The 26713-nt window shown below is 43.4% G+C and overlaps 1 protein-coding gene across 7 annotated transcripts in view; it reads left to right on the top strand.

Moving 5' to 3' along the window:
- Positions 1 to 26713, top strand: part of CCDC148 (coiled-coil domain containing 148) — a 171516-nt gene that overhangs the window by 43138 nt on the left and 101665 nt on the right. For all 7 annotated transcript variants that reach the window (XM_078847931.1, XM_073305533.1, XM_078847929.1 and 4 more), the window contains exons 2-3: positions 5110 to 5175; positions 9144 to 9265. In XM_078847931.1, coding sequence (XP_078704057.1) covers positions 5121 to 5175; positions 9144 to 9265 — 177 coding nt within the window. In that variant the 5' untranslated portion in view covers positions 5110 to 5120. The remainder of the gene's footprint in view (positions 1 to 5109; positions 5176 to 9143; positions 9266 to 26713) is intronic.

The following is a 26713-nucleotide window of genomic DNA, read 5'->3' as shown; positions in this document are numbered from 1 at the left end:
ACTGAGCCGTTTTCATCATAAGCCAGCAAGAGAGGTGAGGAGAAGCCACCCTTCCTTGCACAGTCTCTGTTGTCTCTCAGTCTCAGTGATTAATCAGGGGAGGGGAGGGGGGATCCTGGTCCCACCCTCTACTCCAGGCTCCAGCCCAGGGACCCTAATAGTAGCAGCTATGGTAGCTGACTTTTTGGAAACAGGACATGTGAAATTCCCTGGGCCACTTCCCCACAGCAGTCCCCTCTCAATATCTCCTTCACCGTTACCTCAGGGCCTCCTTCCTTGCGCCTGATATGGTTTGTACTGCTTAGTTCCTCCAACAGCATGGCTTCCTCCCACAGCTCCTGACACGCGTGCCCAACTGACTAACTGGGAGGCTTTTAACTAGTTTCAGCCAGCCCCTAATTGGCTTCAGGTATCCCAATCAACCTAGCTATCTTCCCTGCTTTCTGGAAAGATCTTAATTGGTCCCAGGTGTCTTACTTGACCTGGAGCAGCTGCCATTTACTTATCCTGGTACCAGGGATTTGTTTAGCCTGGGACTAATATATCTCTCTTCCACTACTTTTCTATAGCCATCTGGCCTTGCCCTGTCACAAACCCTACAGACAACTATATACAAGAAACTCATGTATCACCACACCTACCTTTAGAAATCCTGTAGCCACCCCAAACACATCAAGAAATATGTTATCTCCAGCCAGGCACTCGGATACCACAGAATATGCTGTGAGGAAAATGTCTAGAATACACACCTTAACAGACTCAAAACCCCATTCACCAAACAAAGACTCTCCACCAAAGAAGTAGAACCAGCCACCCAAATACTCCGAGAGAACTTGCTTCAACACAGAAATAAAATCTCCTCTGACCACACATCCCTAGTTGTCATCTACCAATCCACACTGGAACCCATACAGGGCATCATCAAACAACTACAACCCATAATCAATGGGGACTCCATCCTGTAAAATCTTTTCTGAACCCCCTTCAAACAACCTTCCAACCTCCTCTATCAGACTAGGATACACTCATACAAAGTGGTATCAGACCCTGCCAGAACAGATGCAAAACCTGCAGACATATCTTCACTGCTACAATGATCAATGGTTCCCGCAACACACATTTCAAGATCTCTGGGTCCTACACATGCCTATCACAACATTTGGTGTACCTCATCCAGTGCACTAAATACCCCAATAGCAACTGTGGGTGAAACCATGCAATCAATATACTCTCAAGTGAACTCACACAGGAAAATGATAAAAGACAAAAACCCCACTTCATCTGTGTGTGAACACTTTTCACAAAGTGATCACTCTATATCTGATCTCACAGTACTCATCCTTTAAGGATACCTGCAGCATGTTTTCAAAAGATGAGCCTGGGAGGTTAAATTCATAACTTTGCTAGATACTAAAAATCATGGACTGAATAGAGACACTGGATTTGTGGCTCATTACAACAATCTGTAACCCACTAACCACCTCGCCTCAGCTGCTTTCCCCACTCTCTCCTCCCCCTTAGAATCATAGAATATCAGGGTTAGAAGGGACCTCAGGAGGTCATCTAGTCCAACCCCTTGCTCAAAGCAGGACCAATCCCCAACTGACCTTAAAAACGTCTAAGGAAGGAGATTCCACCACCTCCCTAGGTAACCCATTCCAGTGTTTCACCACCCTCCTAGTGAAAAAGTTTTTCCTAATATCCAACCTAAACCTCCCCCACTGCAACTTGAGACCATTATCCCTTGTTCTGTCATCAACTACCACTGAGAACAGTCTAGATCCATCCTCTTTGGAACCCCCTTTCAGGTAGTTGAAACCAGCTTTCAAATCCCCCCTCATTCTTCTCTTCCACAGACTAAACAATCCCAGTTCCCTCAGCCTCTCCTCATAAGTCATGTGTTCCAGTCCCCTAATAATTTTTGTTGCCCTCCGCTGGACATTTTCCAATTTTTCCACATCCTTCTTGTAGTGTGGAGCCCCAAACTGGAAACAGTACTCCAGATGTGGCCTCACCAATGTTGAATAGAGGGGAACGATCACATCCCTCGATCTGCTGGCAATGCCCCTACTTATACATCCCAAAATGCCATTGGCCATCCCAAAATGCCATTGGCCTTCTTGGCAACAAAGGCACACTGTTGACTCATATCCAGCTTCTCATCCACTGTCACCCCTAGGTCCTTTTCTGCAGAACTGCTACCGAGCCATTCGGTCCCTAGTCTGTAGCGGTGCATGGGATTCTTCCATCCTAAGTGCAGGACTCTGCACTTGTCCTTGTTGAACCTCATCAGATTTCTTTTGTCCCAATCCTCTAATTTGTCTAGGTCCCTCTGTATCCTTACCCTCCAGCGTATCTACCTCTCCTCCCAGTTTAGTGTCATCTGCAAACTTGCTGAGGGTGCAATCCACACCATCCTCCAGATCATTTATGAAGATATTGAACAATACAGGCCCGAGGACCGACCCTTGGGGCACTCCACTTGATACCGGCTGCCAACTAGACATGGAGCCATTGATCACTACCTGTTGAGCCTGACGATCTAGCCAACTTTCTATCCACCTTATAGTCCATTCATCCAGCCCATACTTCTTTAACTTACTGGCAAGAATACTGTGGGAGACCGTGTCAAAAGTCAAGGAACAACACGTCCACTGCTTTCCCCTCATCCACAGAGCCAGTTATCTCGTGGCCATTAGATTAGTCAGGCATGACTTGCTCTTGGTGAATCCATGCTGACTGTTCCTGATCACTTTCCTCTCCTCTAAGTGCTTCAGAATTGATTCCTTGAGGACCTGCTCCATGATTTTTCCAGGGACTGAGGTGAGGCTGACTGGCCTGTAGTTCCCAGGATCCTCCTCCTTCCCTTTTTTAAAGACGGGCAATACATTAGCCTTTTTCCAGTCATCTGGGGCTTCCCCGGATCGCCATGAGTTTTCAAAGATAATGGCCAATGGCTCTGCAATCATATCCGCCAACTCCTTTAGCAATCTCGGATTCAGCGCATCCGGCCCCATGGACTTGTGCTCGTCCAGCTTTTCTAAATAGTCCCGAACCACTTTTCTCCACAGAGGGCTGGTCACCTCCTCCCCATGCTGTGCTGCCCAGTGCAGTAGTCTGGGAGCTGACCTTGTTCGTGAAGACAGAGGCAAAAAAAGCATCGAGTACATTAGCTTTTTCCACATCCTCTGTCACTAGGTTGCCTCCCTCATTCAGTAAGAGGCCTACACTTTCCTTGACTTTCTTCTTGTTGCTAACATACCTGAAGAAACCCTTCTTGTTACTCTTAACATCTCTTGCTAGCTGCAACGCCACGTGTGATTTGGCCTTTCTGATTTCACTCCTGCATGCCTGAGCAATATTTTTATACTCTTCCCTGGTCATTTGTCCAATCTTCCACTTCTTGTAAGCTTCTTTTTTGTGTTCAAGATCAGCAAGGATTTCACTGTTAAGCCAATTTGGTCGCCTGCCATATTTACTATTCTTTCTGCACATCGGGATGGTTTGTCCCTGTAACCTCAATAAGGATTCTTTAAAATTCAGCCAGCTCTCCTGGACTCCTTTCCCCCTCGTGTTATTCTCCCAGGGGATCTTGCCCATCAGGTCCCTGAGGGAGTCAAAGTCTGCTTTTCTGAAGTCCAGCGTCCGTATTCTGCTGCTCTCCTTTCTTCCCTGTGTCAGGATCCTGAACTCGACCATCTCATGGTTACTGCCTCCCAGGTTCCCATCCTTCCTTTCCTCCCTATGACTGGAGGGGTGTTAATGGGCCTCTTCACCTTGAATGTTTTCTTCAAGTGTGTTAACTACTATGCTAAACAATCTGTTCCACCTTGTGTTTAGTAGGGACACTCTGAGTTAGTTTCTGAGATCTGAAGAAGAGCCCCGTGTAAGCTTGAAAGCTTGTCTCTCTCACTAACAAAGTTGGTCCAATAAAAGATACTACCTCATCCCCTAGTCTCCTTAATATCCTGGCACAACAGCACTGCATATAAGTTTCCTACAAAGCCTTCTACTCCTATTCTATTCTTGAGATAATTTTAATAATGCTAATAAGCTTTGAAAAGCATTATCTACATAATAGGTGACAATCCTGGAATCTTATCTTTGTGACACTCTGAAGCCTAGAATGTCTCTGAGTGTGAAGCAATGGAAACAGCTACGAGCATGGTTGAGAGCTTTTTTTTGTTCAGAATATCAGCAAATTCAATCATCGCTGGGATTCACAGTCCATTAACATCAAGTTCTTAACTTATCAGGCATTTTGATTTTACAAAATATATCCAAGCAACAGCAAATCATGTATCTATGCCATGATTGGTTGAGTTATCTCTGACCTATTACTACTCCTACTCTACAGCTAACTTGCATGCAACAGTTTCATTGGTCGTATGAGGAAGGCTGAACAGATGGCAGATTACTTGGCCCAAATGCTGCACCCAGCGGCGCTGACTTTATAATCTGCTGGCGGGTGCTCAACCCCCAGCTCTGCCTTAGGCCAGGCCCCCACTCCACCCCTTCCCACTCACCCCCCACTCCACCCCCACCCTGCCTCTTCCTGCCCCCTCCCCTGAGCATGCCTGGCCCTCGCTCCTTCCCTCCCCCCCAGCACCTCTTGCACGCCGCAGAACAGCTGATTGTGGCAGGCAGGACAGGGAGTGGAGGGGAGCTGGCTGCCGGTGGGTACTCAGCACCCACCGATTTTTCCCCATGGGTGCTCCAGCCCTGGAGCACTCATGGAGTCGGTGCCTATGGCTGTACCCATGCAACAGCACTGGCTTTCAGCTATTAGTATGTGTATAATGAGTGGATGACTTCATGTTCGACTGTATTTTTCTGAGTAACATAGATCTACCACAGAGTGGCTACTTTTTCTGTTTCTTCTAATGTCATCAATATAATATAAAAGGGATTTTGCCAGTGTTTCACAAAGCGATTCATGAAGTCTGTCTTAAAACAAAAGATGAACCCTTATAATTTATTATCTGGTTAGAAGGTAGTTTCAACAATATGACACTAACTTTCCTGTCCCAGTGTACAAACAAAATAAGAGCATTACAATTTCTTAGCTAAATTGGTTTTTAGAATATCAAAACTTTTATTTCTCAACAGATGTAAGAAACATGAGTGGAAGGGACCTTCGAACGTTCATTACAACTCACAGGACTAGTGACATAGGTATATATATTTGAATTTTTATTAGTTTAACTGTTCTATCACAGTCTACAATAGAGCAATATTTATAAGCTACTGTGTACAATTACATACATATGAATGGCACTATAACATTCTGATCTTTGGTATTAAAAAAACCCTCCTTCATGATAGAAGGTATCATCTGGCATCATTTTGGAAGCCACTGTTTTTTTTCTTTCACATTTTATTTATTGTGCTCCTTTGCCCGCTGTAATATGTAAATGTCATAACATCTGGTTTGTTACTAGGTAAATGTTGTTCATAACATTATTTGTATTACCTTAGCACCTGGAAGATAGGTACTAAGATACAAACAGAACAAAAAGAAGGTCTCTGCCCCCCAAAAGCTAAGTATAAGGGACAACAGATGGATACTGATAGGGGAGTACTAGAAAACAATAGGAAAATATTTGTCAGTATAGTATAGTAGGCAATGGTCTCAGCATACTACTGGCCTAACCATTGTCAGGTTTTCTGTAGGCGTCACAGCAAAGGAGAGCGATAAGGAGGAAAATGAGGTAGCTTTGCGGATGTTTACAACACATACTCAATATTGGAAGCATCATCCCATGTCATTTTATTTTCAATAATCAATCAGAAGGTATGTTGACACCAAAACATAAGAGCAAGTTTTGCTAAATAAGGTAACCTAGTGGGATAGGCCTTTTCTTTCCAATCCCTCCTGCATTCAAATCTTGTGTAGGCAGATCGCATTGACTTTACGAGCCTCCTTGAAGGAGTGATTTTTTTGAAGCGTGATTAAAAGAAGAAGGTGAAACTAGGTTCAGAAGAGAGTTCCAGGCATAAGCTACATGACAGAAGGCACAAAGAAAAGTGTAGAAGAAGGACATGAATAACACAACCTTCTTAGGATGAGCAGCGAGAACGTGTAGATTTGTGTAGAAAGGAAATGCGGGTAGAGATATAAAAAGGGAGTAAGTTGTGAAGAACTAGGAAATGATTACTTCATTCTCCTCCACTGTCATTCTGGTCCCTGTCTCGACCACATGAAAAAATATATTTAGAAAGAAAATTTCCAGGATGATGGAGACTTATTACCTGGGGAGGACATACAGTATTACTTCTTTTACCAAACATTGGTAACGGAACAAATATTTTTCAGGTGTTTTAATGTAGAAACTGCTAAGTAATTATTTCATGGTTGACAGAAGCATATGGACCTTTATATGTTTACTTAGTGATCTCTTTTAATGTATCTTTCTGTGTGAAATGGATGTCTGTTAAAATTCCAAAAAATGAGTGTAGTCTCTCCCATTTTCCCCTGTCCCCTTTCTTTATCCTCTCGCTTTTCTGCCTGTTAAGTTTCTCCGTTGACTCACTTTCTGTTCTTATTCATCTGATTCTCCACATTCATTGTTGCCTCCTCTGCTATTCTCTCTTTTTACTTGCCCACTCACACTGTCCTCATCCCAGATACCCTCTCCCTTACTTAGATTGTGTAGGTGTGAGAGAGATGAGAGACTGAAGAGAGGGTATTATTTCATTGAAGTTGAGTTGTTCCAGGGATGTGTTTTTGCCATCAGTGTCTAAAACTGATTTGCGGTACCACAAGACACCAGGCAGTGGCTGACATTTTTCAAAGGAGCCTAAGGAAGTTGCCTAATTCCCTTAAACTTGCACTCCCATTTGAAAATCCCAGTCAATCTGTCTTGTATCTACCTGCTTGTCCAGATGTTTTAAACAGTGACCGTAGGAATCCAGAAGTAAGATGTTATAACCTATGTTGCATGCAGTAGGAACTGATTATGTTGTCCTTGAAGTCTGTTGTCCTTAGCAAAGCTTTTGACACAGTGTCCCACAGTATTCTTGCCAGCAAGTTAAAGAAGTATGGGCTGGATGAATGGACTATAAGGTGGATAAAAAGCTGGCTAGATTGTCGGGCTCAATGGTTAGTGATCAATGGCTCCATGTCTAGTTGGCAGCCGGTATCAAGTGGAGTGTCCCAAGGGTCGGTCCTGCGGCCGGTTTTGTTCAATACCTTCATAAATGATCTGGAGGATGGTGTGGATTGCACCCTCAGCAAGTTTGCAGATGACACTAAACTGGGAGGAGACGTAGATAGGCTGGAGGGTAGGAATAGGATACAGAGGGACCTAGACAAATTAGAGGATTGGGACAAAAGAAATCTGATGAGGTTCAACAAGGACAAGTGCAGAGTCCTGCACTTAGGATGGAAGAATCCCATGCACCGCTACAGACTAGGGACCGAATGGCTCGGTAGCAGTTCTGCAGAAAAGGACCTAGGGGTGACAGTGGACGAGAAGCTGGATATGAGTCAACAGTGTGCCTTTGTTGCCAAGAAGAGCAATGGGATTTTGGGATGTATAAGTAGGGGCATTGCCAGCAGATCGAGGGACGTGATCATTCCCCTCTTTTCGACATTGGTGAGGCCACATCTGGAGTACTGTGTCCAGTTTGGCGCCCCACACTACAAGAAGGATGTGGAAAAATTGGAAAACGTCCAGCAGAGGGCAACAAAAATGATTAGGGGACTGGAACACATGACTTATGAGGAGAGGCTGAGGGAACTGGGATTGTTTAGTCTGCGGAAGAGAAGAATGAGGGGGGATTTGAAAGCTGGTTTCAACTACCTGAAGGGGGGTTCCAAAGAGGATGGATCTAGACTGTTCTCAGTGGTAGTTGATGACAGAACAAGGAGTAATGGTCTCAAGTTGCAGTGGGGGAGGTTTAAGTTGGATATTAGGAAAAACTTTTTCACTAGGAGGGTGGTGAAACACTGGAATGGGTTACCTAGGGAGGTGGTGGAATCTCCTTCCTTAGACATTTTTAAGGTCAGGCTTGACAAAGCCTTGGCTGGGATGATTTAGTTGGGGATTGGTCCTGCTTTGAGCAGGGGGTTGGACTAGATGACCTCCTGAGGTCCCTTCTAACCCTGATATTCTATGATGGCTTCCCGTATATTTAAAGAAAGTAAGTTTATTCCCCTCTTCTCCTAGCCTACATAATTCAGAATGATTAATTAAATATAGTGGAAAATGTTTTCTGTTCTTGTATTGGAAAATCAGTCTGATATATAGCTGAAATAACTGAGTTTTTACAGTTCGTTCCATTCATATGTAAATAGAACTATTCATCTGACATCTTAGAAGTTATACTGGTTCCTTAAGTCAGAGTTCATGATAAATATGACTGAGTAGTTATCATAGAATCTTGGGGTTGGAAGGGACCTCAGGAGATGATCTAGTCCAACCCCCTGCTCAAAGTAGGATCAAACCCCAACTAAATCATCCCAGCAAGGGCTTTGTCAAGCCTGATCTTAAAAACCTCAAAGGGAAGGACCACCTCCCTAGGTGTAACCCATTCCAGTGCTTCACCACTTGAGACCATTTCTCCTTGTTCTGTCATCTGCTACCACTGAGAACAGTCTAGATCCATCCTCTTTGGAACCAGGAATAACTAAAAGTACATTTTAGCCTGTGTTTTTCTATTATTTTATCAGAATTTACTAAAATTCCAGCAAATCCAATTTAAATTTAATATTATTTATTTAAACTGAATATTATTTATTTATCTGCATTCCTGTAGAGCTTAGGAACTGTAGTCATGAACCATGACTCTACTGTGCTCCTTATGTTAATTTTTGGTGTTGATTGCTAATATCATTGATTGACTAAGATAGTTGCAAAATAAACAAATTGTGAAACTGTTTATGATATCATTTTTACCAGTTTAGAGCTCAGTTTATTTCAGTAGTTACTCCTGATTTGACACTAAAGTGGAATGAAAATCAGATCGACTGAACACAAATTACTTTTAATGTGTAACTATTTTCCTAATATTTTCGTAGCAAAATCATATGTTTTTAAGTACAATACTCTGTCATCCTGTGAATTAAGCTTTAATTTTGTGTCCAACATTTAAAAAATGTTTCTATACAGTTTGAAATGACTTTTTTATGTTAAATATAGATAATCTGGTTGTTCGTATGAAAAATGGTCTTTTCAGCCAGAAGTATAAACCTGTTGACTACAAACAACTACATGCACTTACTGAAGAAAAGAAAAAAGCGTCTGCTAATATACAATTAAAGGTAAGCTGTTTTTTATTCCTAGAAGAATTAATTTTTTATGTATAATAATCTTCATTTAGTTGCTTCAGTTTATTATTTGTATTGTGGTCTGCTTAGAGGTTTGTATCAGGGACTGGGCCCCATTGTTAAGCACCTTGCTTGTGTATAATGAAAAGAAGGTCCCTGCCCCAACAAGTTTACAGTCTAATATATGACAAGGGACAACAAATGCAAAGGAGGAGGAGAAAGGTAACAGTGTGTTGTTATGATTAGTGCAATAAACAGTGGTCACAGCACTCTGAATCAGAAGAAGGACAATATGCTGATTTTCTTTTTATGTGGAGTTTCCCCATGCATAAAGGTCTGCATGGAAGAAAATGCAAAGAAGGGGTATTAAGGAAAGTTGGACTGATGGGTAGTAAAGGCTGGTATCCTTGGCAGAGCAGAGGTGAGGGTTGACAGCTTGATATCTAATGAGAAATGTTCAGTAGACTCAAATCATGAAAGGTCTTAAAAGTGAAAACAATTACCTGTGTTTGTCGTGAAAAAGGAGAAACTCATGGAGAAGTACCTGTATTTGTGGTGGAACAGGAGGAGCTCATGAAGAGATGCAAAGAGAGGGAAGGAGACAACATAGTCAATGTGATGAACCAGGTAGATGAGAATTACAAAAGTGTTGTAAATGGTTTTAAGAGCAAGATGGCATTTGTTGGAAGGCCAGAAAAGAGGCAGTGACTTCATATCTTAACTACTGTAATGAGGACGTGGGCCTGAGTTTTAGCTTTGGAATGAGAGATGCCATTGTGTAAGAAGAAGTGGCAAGGGTTAGACATGACCTGCATGCGTCTAATTCCAGAATAGGCACTCACATGTTATGGTGAGGAGGGATATATAATACAGGTAAAATGTAGGGTGGGGGCAGAGACCTAGTGTAACATTTTAAGGACTTCCTGACTAGAAATATTGTAAACTGAACATTCATTATATGTTAATTTATGCTTTACTTAACAAGTAAGTGGTTAAGTGGTTTCTAACAATTTGAAAACAGCATTAGCTGCAGTTAAACAAAGTTCATGTATAAATAAGTAGCAATAGCTTGCTTTAAGATGCCTCTAGACAGACAGGGAAAGCTGGCTAGTATAAAAACCATTAAAGAGAGAAAAAGAGTTAAAAATACTAGACATCAATATCAGAGCAGTTTTTTCCCCCAAAAAACATAAAGAAGGTGTTGGTATCCTGCATTTGTGTCTTCTCTTTTCTTTTCTCTTTTCTTTTCTCTTTTCTTTTCTCTTTTCTTTTCTCTTTTCTTTTCTTTTCTCTTTTCTTTTCTTTTCTTTTCTTTAAAACTTTCCTCATCTGTACCTTAATGTAATAGTAACATCAATAATTTAATGTACAGCTCTACTCTGAAGAATGACTTAGTAAAAATGGTACTTTATTCTCCCAAAGCTGTATTAGAGTGGGAATGTATTTTTCACAAAAATAAGTTATTGCTCTGAATACATAGGATGCAGATCTGCTGATCAAGATATCAATTTTTTCAGTCACTTTTCAGAGTAGAACCACACTCAGCCCTGCACTATATATTTCTACATTTCTCCCATTTTGGAGGTGCATATTAAGACTATATTTTGGCTTTCTCCCAACATTCCCTAAAATCTTACAGAGGAAACTCAGGACATTTTGGTGAATTAGCCCCAAAAGACTACAAGGACAGCTGAGTTTAAAAATAGTGGCTAAATTAAGTTCTAATCCCACTGTGTAGCTACAGTATGATTTGTTCTGGCTTGTGTTGATGGGTCCGAATCGTCTTATAAAGAGGATAAAAATGTAGCTGAGTCTGTAGACCTCTACTTCGACTAAAGCACTTCTTACAAACCTACTTGAAATGTGGCTTGGTCTTTTCTACAAAGGTTCAAGTAAACCATATTATATCACTAGAAAGCCACAATAAATCTTAAACATTGTTATATTTGGTTTCATAAGGTTGCTGAGACATGGAAATTGTCTTGCACTGTATTGTGGTTAATTGTGCATGGTTTTTTTGTACTCAAGTAATTTAGGGAGATTCTTGGATTCATGAGATATCAAGGGTGTCCAGACATACCTGGTTTGATTTTTAGCTTGTAAAGAACTTGGCATAAAAGGAAAAACTGCTTTCTCTGAGGAAAAGAAAATATACCAGACTCCATAATGTTTTTAAAAAATAACCTTTTAAGAAAATGACTTTTAATCCTGGAGAGATGTGGATACTATGGAAGACTCCTGGCTGCCATTCAGGAGAATTTGCTGCTCGTACTATATGGCTTCCTTCTTTCCTTTGCAGTTGCTAATAGATTCTTCAGCACAAATATAAAGGTCAGGTACAGAAAAACAAAGAAGTTATAGTTCCTTGTAAAAGTAGGGCTGTTCTTGGTTTATGGCAGTTTTCACTGATTATTGGTAGGTAATAAAGGTAATAAAATTAACAAATTTCAAAAGAAACTGACATCAATCATTCACTGTAATTGTTTCGTTTGGGCAAGGACTATCGTTACATAGAGCACAAAAGAAAACTAAATCATTATGAACTATGATCACCCTCTCCTCCCACAGTAACATCCAATATGGCTATATTATTTTTTCCCAGATAACAGCAAGTGCAGTGGAAGGACAGTACGTCCCTGGGTTTCATCCCTCCTAATGTGGCCTGCTCATTGTCTGCCCAAACCTCACCCATTACTCTGCATAAATCCCAGTCTCATGGAGGACCTTCCATTGAGTTCTTGGGAAGGGCAGGGGAGATGCCATGGTGCAGAAGCAGCTGATTCCCAACTTCTATGTGGGAGGGACGTGCCTACCTGAGTGGATCTTGTTTGGCAAATGCAAGGCCTGATTTTGGGTCTTTTTTGGGGAAAACTCCCAGAGAAGTCAATGGGAAATTTTGTCTAAGGATTTCAGGATCAGACCCAAAGTCCTGTTTGGAAGATTAAGGAGTTCTTGTAGATTGCAGTTCAGAATTTCAGTGAACAGCACTTAATAAATGTAATGCATTACTTAGGCCTGGTCTACACTAGGAGTTGAGGTTGAATTTAACAGCGTTAAATCGATGTAAACCTGCACCCGTCCACACGATGAAGCCCTTTATTTCGACTTAAAGGGCTCTTAAAATCGATTTCCTTACTCCACCCCTGACAAGTGGATTAGCGCTTAAATCGGCCTTGCCGGCTCGAATTTCGGGTACTGTGGACACAATTCGATGGTATTGGCCTCCGGGAGCTATCCCAGAGTGCTCCATTGTGACCGCTCTGGACAGCGCTCTCAACTCAGATGCACTGGCCAGGTAGACAGGAAAAGAACCGCAAACTTTTGAATTTGAATGTTTGGCCAGTGTGGCAAGCTGCAGGTGACCATGCAGAGCTCATCACGAGAGGTGACCATGATGGAGTCCCGGAATCGCAAAAGAGCTCCAGCATGGACCGAACGGGAGGTACAGGATCTGATCGCTGTATGGGGAGAGGAATCCGTGCTATCAGAACTCAGTTCCAGTTTTCAAAATGCCAAAACATTTGTCAAAAACTCCCAGGGCATGAAGGACAGAGGCCATAACAGGGACCCGAAGCAGTGGCGCGTGAAACTTAAGGAGCTGAGGCAAGCCTACCAGAAAACCTGAGAGGCAAACGGCCGCTCTGGGTCAAAACCCTAACATGCCGCTTCTATGATGAGCTGCATGCCATTTTAGGGGGTTCAGCCACCACTAGACCAACCCTGTGCTTTGGCTCCTTCAATGGAAGATACGGAAGCAGGTTTTGGGGACAAGGAAGATAGCTCACAGCAAGCCAGCGGAGAAAGCGGTTTTCCCGACAGCCAGGAACTGTTTTTCACCCTGGACCTGGAGCCAATACCCCCCAAACCCACCCAAGTTTGCCTCCTGGACCCACCAGGCAGAGAAGGGACCTCTGGTGAGTGTACTTTTTTAAATAGTATACAGGGTTTCAAAGCAAGCATGTTTAATGATTAATTTGCCCTGGCATTCGCGGCCAGTACAGCTACTGGAAAAGTCTGTTACCGTGTCTGGGGATGGAGCGGAAATCCTCCAGGGACATCTCCATAAAGCTCTCCTGGATGTACTCCAAAAGCCTTTGCAAAAGGTTTCTGGGGAGGACAGCCTTATTCCGTCCACCATGGTAGGACACTTTACCATGCCAGGCCAGTAGCACGTAGTCGGGAATCATTGCAGAACAAAGCATTGCAGCGTATGTTTGCTGGCGTTCAAACAACATCCGTTCTTTATCTCTCTGTGTTATCCTCAGGAGAGTGATATCATTCCTGGTCACCTGGTTGAAATAGGGTGCTTTTCTTAAGGGGACATTCAGAGGTGCCCGTTCCTGCTGGGCTGTTTGCCTGTGGCTCAACAGAAATGTTCCCCGCTGTTAGCCACGCAGTAGTGGGAGGCGGGAGGGATTAGCCACGTGGTGGGAGGAGGCAAAATGCCACCTTGTAATGAAAGCACATGTACTATGTATGTAATGTTAACCGCAAGGTTTACTGTGAAAGAGTATACCCATGGTTCTATAAAATGTGTCTTTTTTAAATACCACTGTCCCTTTTTTTTTCTCCACCAGCTGCATGTGTTTCAAGGATCACAGGATCTTCTCCTTCCCAAAGGCTAGCAAAGATTAGAAGGCGAAAAAAGCGCAGTCTCAATGAAATGTTCTCTGATGTCATGCTGTCCTCCCACACTGACAGAGAACAGACAAATGCGTGGAGGCAGACAATGTCAGAGTGCAGGAAAGCACAACATGAACACGAGGAGAGGTGGCGAGCTGAAGATGATAGTTGGCGGCAGCGTGATGACAGGAGGCAGGATTCAATGCTGAGGCTCCTGGAGGATCAAACTAATATGCTCCAGCATATGGTTGAGCTGCAGGAAAGGCAGCTGGAGCACAGACTGCCGCTACAGCTTCTGTGTAACCAACTGCCCTCCTCCCCAAGTTCCATAGCCTCCTCAGCCAGACGCCCAGGAACGCGGTGGGGGGCCTCTGGCCTCTCAGCCACTCTACCCCAGAGGATTGCCCAAGCAACAGAAGGCTGGCATTCAATAAGTTTTTAAGTTTTAAAGTGCAGTGTAGCCTTGTCCTTCCCTCCTCCACCACCCCACCCGGGCTACCTTGGCAGTTATCCCCCTATTTGTGTGATGAATTAATAAAGAATGCATGAATGTGAAGCAGCAATGACTTTATTGCCTCTGAAAGCCGTGATCAAAGGGGGGAGAGGAGGGTGGTTAGCTTATAGGGAAGTAGAGTGAACCAAAGGGCGGGGGGTTTCATCAAGGAGAAACAAACAGAACTTTCACACCGTAGCCTGGCCAGTCATGAAACTGGTTTTCAAAGCTTCTCTGATGTGCACCGCGTCTTCCTGTGCTCTTCTAACTGCCCTGGTGTCTGGCTGCATGTAACCTGCAGCCAGGCGATTTGCCTCAACCTCCCACCCCGCCATAAATGTCTCCCCCTTACTCGCACAGATATTGTGGAGCGCACAGCAAGCAAAATAACAATGGGAATATTGGTTTTGCTGACGTCTAAGCGAGTCAGTAAACTGCGCCAGCGTGCTTTTAAATGTCCAAATGCACATTCTACCACCATTCTGCACTTGCTCAGCCAGTTGTTGAACAGCTCCCGACTACTGTCCAGGCTGCCTGTGTACGGCTTCATGAGCCATGGCATTCAGGGGTAGGCTGGATCCCCAGAGTAACTGTAGCGATTTCAACATCCCCAACGGTTATTTTCTGGTCTGGGAATAAAGTCCCTTCCTGCAGCTTTTGAAACCGACCAGAGTTCCTGAAGATGTGAGTGTCATGTACCTTTCCCGCCCATCCCACGTTGATGTTCGTGAAACCTCCCTTGTGATCCACCAGTGCTTGCAGCAACATTGAAAAGTACCCCTTGCAGTTTATGTACTTGACAACTTGGTGCTCCGGTGCCAAGATAGGGATATGGCTTCTGTCTATGGCCCCACCACAGTTAGGGAATCCCATTGCAGCAAAGCCATCCACTATGACCTACACGTTTCCCAGGGTCACTATCCTTGATATCAGCAGATCTTTGATTGTGTTGGCTACTTGCATCACAGCAGCCCCAACAGTAGATTTGCCCACTCCAAATTGATTCCCGATTGACTGGTAGCTGTCTGGCATTGCAGGCTTCCACAGGGCTATTGCCACTCGCTTGTGAACTGCGAGGGCTGCTCTCATCTTGGTATTCATGTGCTTCAGGGCAAGGGAAAGCAAATCACAAAGTTCCTTACACATGCGAAAGTTTTGCAGCCACGGGGAATCGTCCCAGATCTGCAACACTATGTGGTCCCACCACTCTGTGCTTGTTTCCTGGGCCAAGAATTGGTGTTCCACCACATGAACCTGCCCCATTAGCACCATGATGCCCACATTGCCAGGGCCCGTGCTTTGAGTGAAGTCTGTGTCCATGTCCTCACCACTCTCGTCACCACGCTGACGTCGCTTACTCGCCCGGTTTCGCTTTGCCAGGTTCTGGTGCTGCATATACTGCTGGATAATACGCTTGGTGTTTGATGTGCTCCTAATTGCCAAAGTGATCTGAGCGGGCTCCATGCTTGCTGTGGTATGGCATCTGCACAGAAAAAAGACGTGGAACGATTGTCTGCCATTGCTCTGACGGAGGGAGGGGCGACTGACAAGATGGCTTACAGGATTGGCTTACAGGGAATTAAAATCAACAAAGGGGGTGGCTTTACATCAAGGAGAAACAAAAACAACTGTCACACAGAATGTCCCCCTCAAGGTTTGAACTGAAAGCCCTGGGTTTAGCAGGCCAATGCTCAACCCACTGAGCTATCCCTCCCTCTGGTATTCCAGGCAGGACTGAATCTCCATTAAAGTTTTCAAGATGCCCCTGACAGACCTCACCGAAACGATTTTCAGCCGTTGATTTCACGGAGGGAGGGAAGGAGGGAGAGAGGGGGGAGCAAATAAATACAAAACAAATCTGGTCTAATTTTTGTTTTGATCCCCTCCATCTATCTTTTACATCTTAGGCTGCCAGCAGACGGTGCAGTAGGACTGCTAGCCATCCTCATCTCTTGACTGCTTGCCAGAAGATGGTACAATATGACTGCCGGCAGGACTAAAGAGAATTACCTGCTTGAGTCACTCCTATTTATGTCCCTGCGCCCATGTCTGCCCAGGTGCTCCTGACTGACCTCACCGAGGCAGCCAAGAGCACCTAGGACATGATGATGATGGTTATCAGGCCTATTGTACTGTCTTATTCCACAAGGCAAATGAGTCGCTGCTGTGTAGCAATGCAATACCGCATGTGCCAGCACCCAGGAGATGTACGGTGACAGTGAACTGAGTGGGCTCCAGGCTTTCCGTGGTATGGCATCTGCACAGGTAACCCAGGAAAATGGGTGCGAAATGATTGTCTGCGTTTCTTTCACGGAGGGAGGGAGAGAGGGCCTGATGACATGTACCCAGAACCATCTGCGACAATGTTTTTGCCCCATTAGGCATTGGGATCTCAACCCAGAATTCCAATGGGCGGCGGAGTCTGCGGGAACTGTGGGATAGCTACCCACAGTGCAACGCTCCGGAAGTTGATGCTAGCCTCGGTACTGTGGAAGCACTCCACCGAGTTAATGCACTTAGAGCATTTTCTGTGGGGACACACACACTCGAATATATAAAAACGATTTCTAAAAAACCAACTTCTATAAATTCGACCTAATTGCGTAGTGTAGACATACCCTTAGGAAAGTAACCTTAGGTTTTTATGTGGTATGTTCTATTTTTGCTTTATGCATTTTAGTTCTCTTTTGTTGATGTTATTTATTAAACCTTAATCAGAATATATGCAGTATTGACAGGTTTTTCGATATTCATGATACTGTGTGTTGGACCTCAGGACAAAGAAACGAATCTTGCAAAAAGAAGTTGTGAGCCAACGAGGTGACATTGAACGAGAGCAGGAATACTTGTCTCCTTTATAGTATAGTTTCCTTTAATGGTACAGGTATAATTTATCAAAAGAGTTGTCAGATATTATTTCTTCATAAGCTGGTAGGATAGAATTCTGCTGAGCTCATTCAAGCTTTAAAACTAAATTTTAGTCTTATGTTTTTTGGTATTTCATTTTTCACAAGTCTCTTCCAGCCAAGTAGGCAGTAAAACTGTACATTGAAACCTGCACAATTTCAAAAAGGTGTTCCCATATGTTGCTTTTTTTGTTAAGGGCTATGAATGTTTAACTCGTGGTCTCCTGGCTCTCAGCTCATTGTACCTTCTCCTTACTTGATAGGGGGGGTCTCTTTTTTCCCCTCTTTAGGTCTGTCAGAGGAGAAGTGGTTGAGGCTCCCAGAGGAAAGGAGATAGAAGCTCCAGTGATGGTAGCTCATCAGACTGTCAAAGTTGTCTGATTTTGACAAAGGGCCCTTTGCTTTGAGCAGCCATGGCTGGAACAGTGGAACAGATATGTTGTTTGACAAGCTGACCCTGTCCCAAGAATGTGGGCACTGTTGTGCTGGAGTTAAAGAGGGTAATAACAGACACACTGAGGCCCCCTTTCCACTATAATATGCTTCTCCTGGTCCTCTGTACTCTGCTGTCTCCCTTTCCTCCATATCCCACAACACAGAGAAGCTGAGGGAAATTTTGTCTCCCATTCCATCCCAAACCTCCCTACTCTTGCTGTATTCAGTCCTCCCCCCGACCCCTCAAGAAAACTCCATACACAAAAAAATTATTTAAAAGGGATGAATGTTGGTTAAATTTGACATCCACTCCCCAGGACAAATCATTAAAAGCAAGGAAACACCAAATTCTGGGACACTTCTTACTATATCCTAATCCCCACTGAGCACATTTCTTTTGACAGCGACAGGCTCTGCACCTTCACAATGAGCTTCCTTCTTCCTCCAACAGATGATGGAAAACACAACATGTTTATTTACTTCACCTTTGTCAGAGATCCTAGTGAGTTCTCCTTCCTGGCCACCCATTAGGACTGCTGTGAGGGGAATCCAAGCTCTAGGGTGTTTCAAGCCCCAATCTCAAGGTCCATAGGCACACTCTCAAGGTACAGACCTTCTATTTGGCCCCCCTCCTTCCCCCCGCGTGTCTTACTGTTTAGCTGCCTGACCCTCTGGGTGTAGCACTGACCCTTCAGACCAGGGCCTGCCCACAACATTTTGGCACCTGAGGCAGGGAACTCAAATGACGCCCCCATGCCCCCTTGCTTTGGCCAAAACTTTGAAAAGTCTCAATTCTGCCTTCTTCCTGTTCTACTCCTCTCATGGTACTGCTCTGCTACCTACCCCAATAAAAGAGAACTAACAACTTAAAATGCTTTCAAAAATTTTAAGTAACACTTAACTTTCAAACGCCTGAACAGCAAATGTAACTTTTCTTGTCTGCATAGTAAACACTGGCATTGTGATGGTTGCAAGGCTGACCAGCCTCTCCTGTGTCATTGTGGAGCGTAGATGTGTTTTTATTAACTTCAGGTTGGAGAAGCTGCGTTCTCCACGGGCAACTGTTACAGGAAGTGTTAGAAGTATGTGCAGAGCTACAAAAGCATTTGGAAAGAGGGAGGTCATTTTATTTGTGCACATATATACCAGAACAGCCTTTGGAGTTGATCCTGCTGAAATGTATTTTGAAAGGGCTTTCAGATCATCACCTAAATCACTTGCATCTATATTGCGCATGTCATCATGTGTCAACACTGTCTCTAGTGCCCTGCATTGCTGGTGTAGGTCTTCTTCCGGTATAGTGAGGAGTTTCGGAATATCATACAACATCCCAAATATACTGCTGTGTTCCTTGAGCTGCATGAAACGTTCTTCAACTGACTGTATTGCACAATCTAGCACCTGGTTAAAGAATTCAACTTTGAACTGTTGTTTGGGGTCTCTTATGGGATTATCTCTTATCTCGTAATCAAAATGTCGTCTTCTTCAGTGACTCTTGTGTTCTTGAATGGGTGGGAAAATAGGTTCAGTGTGAAGTTCCTCTGCCAACTTCTGTGCACTCTTCAGAACGTTTTGAAATCCCTCATCTGACCAGTAAGACTGTAGGTATGACTTTGCTTTGTCCATTTGTTCCATTGCTCCAGATATATCAAGGTCAACACTCTGGAGTCTCTTGCTTACATTTATTTCAAACAGTATGTCATGCCACAACACTAAGCCACACAGAAATTTGAAGTTATGTATGTTTCTGGTGATTCCATTTCCCTTTGCCACTGTTCTCCCATGAACAGTTCCTGTCTTAGCATTATCCTCCATAATGGCAACTATGGCATCATCTATCTTCCCAATTTGGCGTTTGATAGGCTTTATCGCCTCCACTCGACTTTCCCATCTTGTGGCACTCAGTGGTCTCAGTGTCAGAGAGGATGTTCGCAGATGTTACTTCTAAATTTGCCATTGATGAGTTGATGCAGAGAAAAATACATAGATGCTTTGAATTACATGAAAAAATTCAGCAGCCTTACTAGAAGCTGATGCTGCATCACTGACCACCAAATTCAATGAGAACTTCATGGGACAAAAAAAGCTTGAGGGTTTAACTCTCGGATCCATGTCTGCACTCCTCTGTTCTTTCTTCTCATGTTGGCACCATTATCGTAGCCCTGACCTCTCATGTCAGCTATCGCAATTCCCGTATCTTCCAGCTTTTTAAGAAGCACATTTGTCATACCAGCTCCTGTAATATCATCAATGTCAATAAATTCTAGAAAATGCTCTCTGACAGTCACCATTGCAGGGACATTTTCACTAGTTTCTGTTGTTACAAAACACACCATTAAAGTAATTTGTTCCGTTTGGCTGATGTCAGGTGTGCAGTCCAGAATAACAGAGTAATATCTTGCTGACTTCAGATCTGCCACAATCTTCTGTTTGACTTTTGTTGCCAGTAACTGTATGATCTCATTTTGAATTGTTTTTCCAAGGTAGTGGTGTGTGTACATTTCTTGGGTGGTGACTCTTCTTAGATGCTCCTGGAGTATAGCATCAAACTCAGCCATCAGCTCCACAATTTTAAGGAAGTTTCCATTGTTTGGCACATACAGCTGATCTGAAGTGCCACGCAGTGCTAGGTTTTGAATAGCAAGCATTCTCACAATGGCAATGAGCCTTTTCAGAACATTTTGCCAGTAAAGAGAGACTGATGCAATCTTCTCTTGATGCTGATCATCTATGGGGGCCTTTAACCTTAGTCTCATCTCAAGGTCTTTCCACCTGTGGAATGCTCTCTGGTGGTTTGCTGTCTTCTCACGGCATTGCAGATTTCTAGCCAGATTTTTCCAGTCCTTTGTTCCTGTAGAACCCAATGTGTCTGGAACATTAGACTGGAAGAGTTTGCAACAAAAACAGTATGCAGCATTCTGGTTTTTGAGTACATAAGCCATGGCCTCTCCACTTTGTCACCGTTGGGGATTTCACTCCAGTAATGTGTTGGATGGAAACTTCTATTTTCATTGTCTTTGGGGAACATGAAGTTTTTCACTTACTGTGGCCCCTGTAGTACAAGGAGGTCCCTCAGGCTACTGCTCAAGTGGGTCCACAGTCCTGGATCATCTAGACTTAAGGAACTAAACTCAGCAGCAGCTGTTTCTTGCGCCTCCACCACACTTTTTTTTCTGATCTACACTTTTGTTCAGGAATCTGCATGGATACATCCATTTGAGATGGAGATCTGGATGCTGCTGTAGCTGCCTGAACTCTGACTAACTGGAAGATCAGGCATCTCCTCACCACTCACATCCTCACTGGGGCCAAAAGGCTCATCGTGAACATTTGTGTCTATGTATCTCAGGAGAGCTCCTTCCAACTTAGATAGAAAAGCTTCCTTTGCTTTCTTTCTTTTTCTGAATGCTTCCCCAGAGGGGTGTTTTCTTCTTTCACTCACGACTACTGTTCTGTGCCAGCTATAGTGGCTCTTAACACTCAATTGAAGGGGACAAATAAGCAGGCTGGTAGCAGGACCTGAGTGAGGGAAGATATCAGCGTCTTAAGGACCTAACTGACTCCTACTACTTCAGTTGACTGCCTGTTCTCCTCAAGTGGGTTCAGGGAAGCAGCAGGAAACAGGAAGCTCCCTGAGAAGCTGGTGTTAATCAGTCCAGGCTCCTGGGGGTGCTAGAGAGGTACATAAGAGGCTCCTCCTCCTCTCTGTCCCTGCAGCTCCTGCTGCTTTCTGTTATTCTCTCTCACCTTTTCTCCTGCCTGCCTGTTGTGTCTTGTGCCCTCCTTCCTCCAGCACAGCACTCCATCATTTCTGTGCATCTAGAGCAGAGAGAATACATATGCACCACCAGCAGACACAATTTTCTACACTCTGGGTCCTAGTGGCGCCCCCCCACAGTCTGGCACTTGAGGCAGCCGCCTCAGTTCGCCTCACGGTAAGGTCAGTCCTGCTTCAGACTCCTCAGTACTTAAACACCCCTATCTCCCGGAGCTCCACCCCAGAAGTGTGAAGCTTTCATTTACAGTTTACCTCTCAAGGGTGCACAGTAGTTGTGAAGACATTAACACACGTTGCCCAGTCTAACACCTTTATACTCTTTTTTATATTTAATCATGTAAAGCACAGGAGAGTACAGATCATAGAAAACAAAAAAACATCCTTAACATATTGTCCATCACTAGCTTACCCTTACCTTGGGAGTCCTTGAGAGATCATCTGTGTTCCATCAGGCAGGATCCTCCATTGAGTATCCCTAGCCTCTGTTTGCCAGGAGCTGAAAATGGGTGACAGGGAATGGATCACTGGATGATTACCTGTTCTGTTTATTCCCTGTGGGGCACTTGACATTGGCCACTGTCAGAAGCCAGGGTATTGGACTAGATGGAACTTTGGTCTGACTCAATATGGCCGTTCTTATGAGTTGGCTACCCTGCTCCTGCAGGAGCCTCTCATATCTTAATCTGGTGCAAAATGGTTCTCTCCCCATTTCCCCCAGCCCCCTGAGTTACTTTATAGATTCCTGCTGAGTCACCTGCTTCTTTTTTCTCCTCCTGGTAGTTTTCCTTTACTCTCAAACCCTGCTCCCTTCAGACAAGAAGAAGAAGTGTCGTCTTCCAGCTAAAGCAAACCCATTGTCCCAAGGTGTTTTACTTTGAATAAATTCTCATTGAGTGGTGATCACACACCATTGTTTCTGACCTGGAGGAGACACGGCACAATCCTACTAACTCATGGTGGATCCACATACATATAGGCTTTCCATAACACAGTAATTTCATAAAATAATCCACAATTCAGAAGTGGTACACACAGAACCCCCAATTCATGCCAACACTATAATACAAAACTCTAATTACAGCCTTACACTTTCCTGACCAACAGAGAACACACCACATACTTAGTCTGAGCACATATCTCGACACTGAATATTTGCTTATGTTGTTCAGATTGTACTAAATAGCATATTAAATAAACTAATTGTGGCCCAACCCAGCAAAGCACTTTAGAAATATGAGTAATCCTATGGTCGTCCAAAGTCCATGGGATGCTCACTGTCAAATTGGAGGACATATGAAGTAGGGTCTCACGGGGGTCTGTTCTTGGTTTGGTACGAGACAATATTTTCATTAATGTCTTGGATAATGGAGTGGAAGATGTGTTTATAAAGTCTGCGGATGATACCAACCTGGGAGGAATATGGTGCACTTTGGAGAACAGGATCAGAATTCAAAAAGACCTTGATAAATTGGAGAATTGGTCTAAAATCAACAACATGAAATGCAATAGACAAGTGCAAACTACTACTTAAATACAAAATGGGGAATAACTGGCTAGGTGGTAGCACTGCAGAAAAGGATCTAGAGATTATAGTTAAGGCTACAATTTTGGCACAGGCATTTTTATTAAAAGTCACAGACAGGACATGCGTAATAAACAATAAATCACAGAATGAAGCCTGGAGCCCCACTGTCCAGGGCTGAATTTATTGGAATTTTGTACAAGTCACAGAGGTCTTTATAAAATCATGGAATCCATAACCTCTATGACAGAGTTGTAGGCTTAATTATAGTGGATCACAAACTGAATATGAACCAACAATGAGATGTAGTTACAAAAAAAGACATCATTCTGGGATGTATTAATAGGAATCATATGTAAGACATGGAAGGTAACTGTTCCATTCTGTTTGGCAATGGGAAGGCCTCATCTGGAATACTGTGTCCAGTTTTGGGTGCCACACATCAACAAAGATTTGGAAAAATTGGAGAGTCCAGAGGAGAGGAACAAAAATGACGAAAGGTTTAGAAAACCTGACCTAAGAGAAAAGGTTGAAAGAATTGGACATGTTTAGTCTAGAGAAGAGAAGGCTTAGGGGGGAACCTGATAAGTCTTCAAATACGTTAAGCACTGTTATAAAAAGGATCATGGTAATAAAGGATAGGACAAGAAGTATTCTGCTTAGTTTGCAGCAAGGGAGGCTTAGGTTAGACATTAAGAAAAACTTCCTAATTATTAGAATAGTTCAGCACTGGAACAGGTTATCTAGGGAGGTTTTAGAATCACTGTTATTAATGGTTTATAAGAACAGATTAGACAAACATCTGTTAGGGATGATCTGTATCAGTGGCTCTCAAACTTTTTTATTGGTGACCCCTTTCACACAGCAAGCCTCTGAGTGCGACACCCCCCCCCCATATATTAAAACACATTTTTCAAATTTAACGCTATTCTAAATGCTGTAGGCAAAGCGGGTCTTGGTGGTGGAGGCTGACAGCTTGCAACCCCCACATAATAACCTCGTGACCCCTGAGAGGTCATGACCCCCAGTTTAGAGCCCCTCAGCTATGTATACTTGGTCCTGCCTCAGTGCAGGGGGCTGGACTAGATGACCTCATGTGGTCCCTTCTCACCCTACATTTCCATGATTTTTATGTACTTAAAGTATGTTGTATTGTACTTCATCTTTTATATTATCCTGAGGATGATGAAGATATCACTCCTTTATATCATTGTTCATATTAGGGTTTGTCTATGTCAGGGGTCTCAAACTCAGTTTATCTTAGGGCCAGTGCCAGTCCTCAAATCCTCCCAGTGGGCCAATAATGTCACTGAAGATGGTGTTCAGAAAAGAAAATGTTTAAATTGTATTTTTTTATTTCAAATTTCTTAGAAATAATAAAACCGTTATACAACTTTATACAATTCTTCTCCTGTCAGAGAGTGTTTATTGTTTGCCAGACATCTGGCAATGCTTCAGTTCTGTCAGTTTGTTGATGTTTGGCCTCTGTGACTGAGCAGTTGAAACCTTCAGGATTGCAGCAAGGTGTGCATCAGATAGTTGTGTTCGGTATTTTGATTTGTTTATATTCATTGTGGAAAAAAGTGACACTGCCTCCATCGCTGACTCTGCCCTGCGACTAGTGATGGTATCTCTGTCCATCTCCTCCAGCCAATGGGAGCTGCAGGGGGCGTTGCCTGCAGCCAACATTGCTGGCAGTGTGTCTGCATGCGTCTCTCCTCCACAGGCCGCAGTGGGGAGCTTCTGGGCTCCAGATGGCCCACGGGCCAAGATTTTGAGACCCCTGGTCTGTGTGTTGCTTTAGTTTGCATTAGAAGGATGTACATTTTAGTCCATACTAGCACATTGCACACTAACTGGTCTATGCAGATTCTGCTGGCACATACTAAAAGTTCCCTAGTACATGTTAACTGTTTGAAATGTGAGTCCATTAATGTGCACTAGGGAACTTTTGGTGCCTGCCAGTAGGGTCGACACAGGTCAGTTAGCGTGCAATACTAGCATGCTAGTATGGACTAAAATGTACACCCCTCAGGTGCAGACAAAAGCACTGTTTAGACAAGCCTTATGTGTATTAAATTAGGGCAGTTTTCATTGTAAGCCTTCTTTTGGGACAGATTGTGAAGCCCTTGGTGATGTTATTAATCACACATAAGTAGCCCCTCTGACGGGTTCGGTCACAGAGACCCCCTTGAGACTGTCACCTGTTGTGCTGGAATTACCTCTGAGCCCATTTTCCCTGATGGCTTGGATCTTCAGAACCTTGCCTTGTTGAGCCAGACACCCCAGTCTGCAACACAGACCCAGGTCTGAACCACACCCCCAAAGCTGCAGGCTTTAACTGAAAACCACTCAGCAGGTTACCTATCTTCAGCATCCAGACATCCAGCTCCCAATGGGATCCAAACCCCAAATACATCCGTTTTACTCTGTATAAAGCTTATACAGGGTAAACTCATAAATTGTCCGCTCTCTATATAGAGATATATGCACAGCTGTTTGCTCCCCCAGGCATTAATCACTTACTCTGGGTTTGTTAATAAGCAAAAGTGATTTTATTAAATATAAAAGTAGAATGTAAGTGGTTTCAAGTAGTAACAGACAGAACAAAGTAAGTTACCAAGCAAAATAAAACAAAACATGCAAGTCTAAGCCTAATACATTAAGAAACTGAATACAGGTAAATCTCACCCTCAGAGAGGTTCCAATAAGCTTCTTTCACAGACTAGACTCCTTCCTAGTCTGGGCCCATTCCTTTCCCCGGTACAATTCTTGTTAGTTCCAGCTCAGGTGGTAACTAGGTTTTTTTCCATGACTGCAGCTCCCTTTGTTCTCTTCCACCCCCTTTTTTATCTTTGGCACAAGGCGGGAATCCTTTGTCTTTTTCTGGGTTCCCACCCTTCCTTCTAAATGGAAAAGCACCAGGTTTAAGATGGATTCCAGTATCATGTGACATGTTCACATGTCCTGTGAGACTTCATTACTCACTGGCTGGCACCCGCATATACAGGAAGGCTTACAAGTAAACAGAGCCATTAACAAACAATTGTCCTGGTCAATGGGAGCCATCAAGATTCTAAACCACCATTAATGGCCTACACTTTGCATAATTACAATATGACTTCAGAGTAATATTTCATATTTCTAGCTTCAGATACAAGAATGATACATTCATACAAATAGGATGAACATCCTCAGTAGATTATAAGCTTTGTAATGATACCTTACAAGAGACCTTTTGCATAAAGCATAGTTCAGCTACATCATATTCACCCTCATAAGCATATTTCCATAAACATATGGAGTGCAACGTCACAGCCCCATTCACTTCAATAAGATTACATAAGTGCTCATAATGTAAGAAAAAGCTCAACAATCTGGCATTATATGAGGTGAAGGTAACTTGCAGAAAACTAAAAGTGACTCTGCTCAAAGATATTTTGAACTCAGCTATGTTTGAAGGACTTAAATATTTGCTAGTTTTTAAAGTGAAAAATATTAGTTTTAAAATAGGGTTTTTACTTTATCACTGGATGGATAAAAAGTTATGCTAGTTAGCAAAGGGCTAAATTATCACTTGCCTTATCCACCCTCGCAGGGACGGAAGAGTTATACATCTCCTCCTTCCTCCCTTATATGGATTGCTTGTATCACTGGTCCAGTTGTGTGCACTGAGGAGGAGGAA

The sequence above is a fragment of the Lepidochelys kempii genome, chromosome 11, assembly GCF_965140285.1.
Source record: "Lepidochelys kempii isolate rLepKem1 chromosome 11, rLepKem1.hap1, whole genome shotgun sequence".
NCBI classification, from domain to species: Eukaryota; Metazoa; Chordata; order Testudines; family Cheloniidae; genus Lepidochelys; species Lepidochelys kempii.
This window is presented reverse-complemented; position numbering and strand designations above follow the sequence as displayed.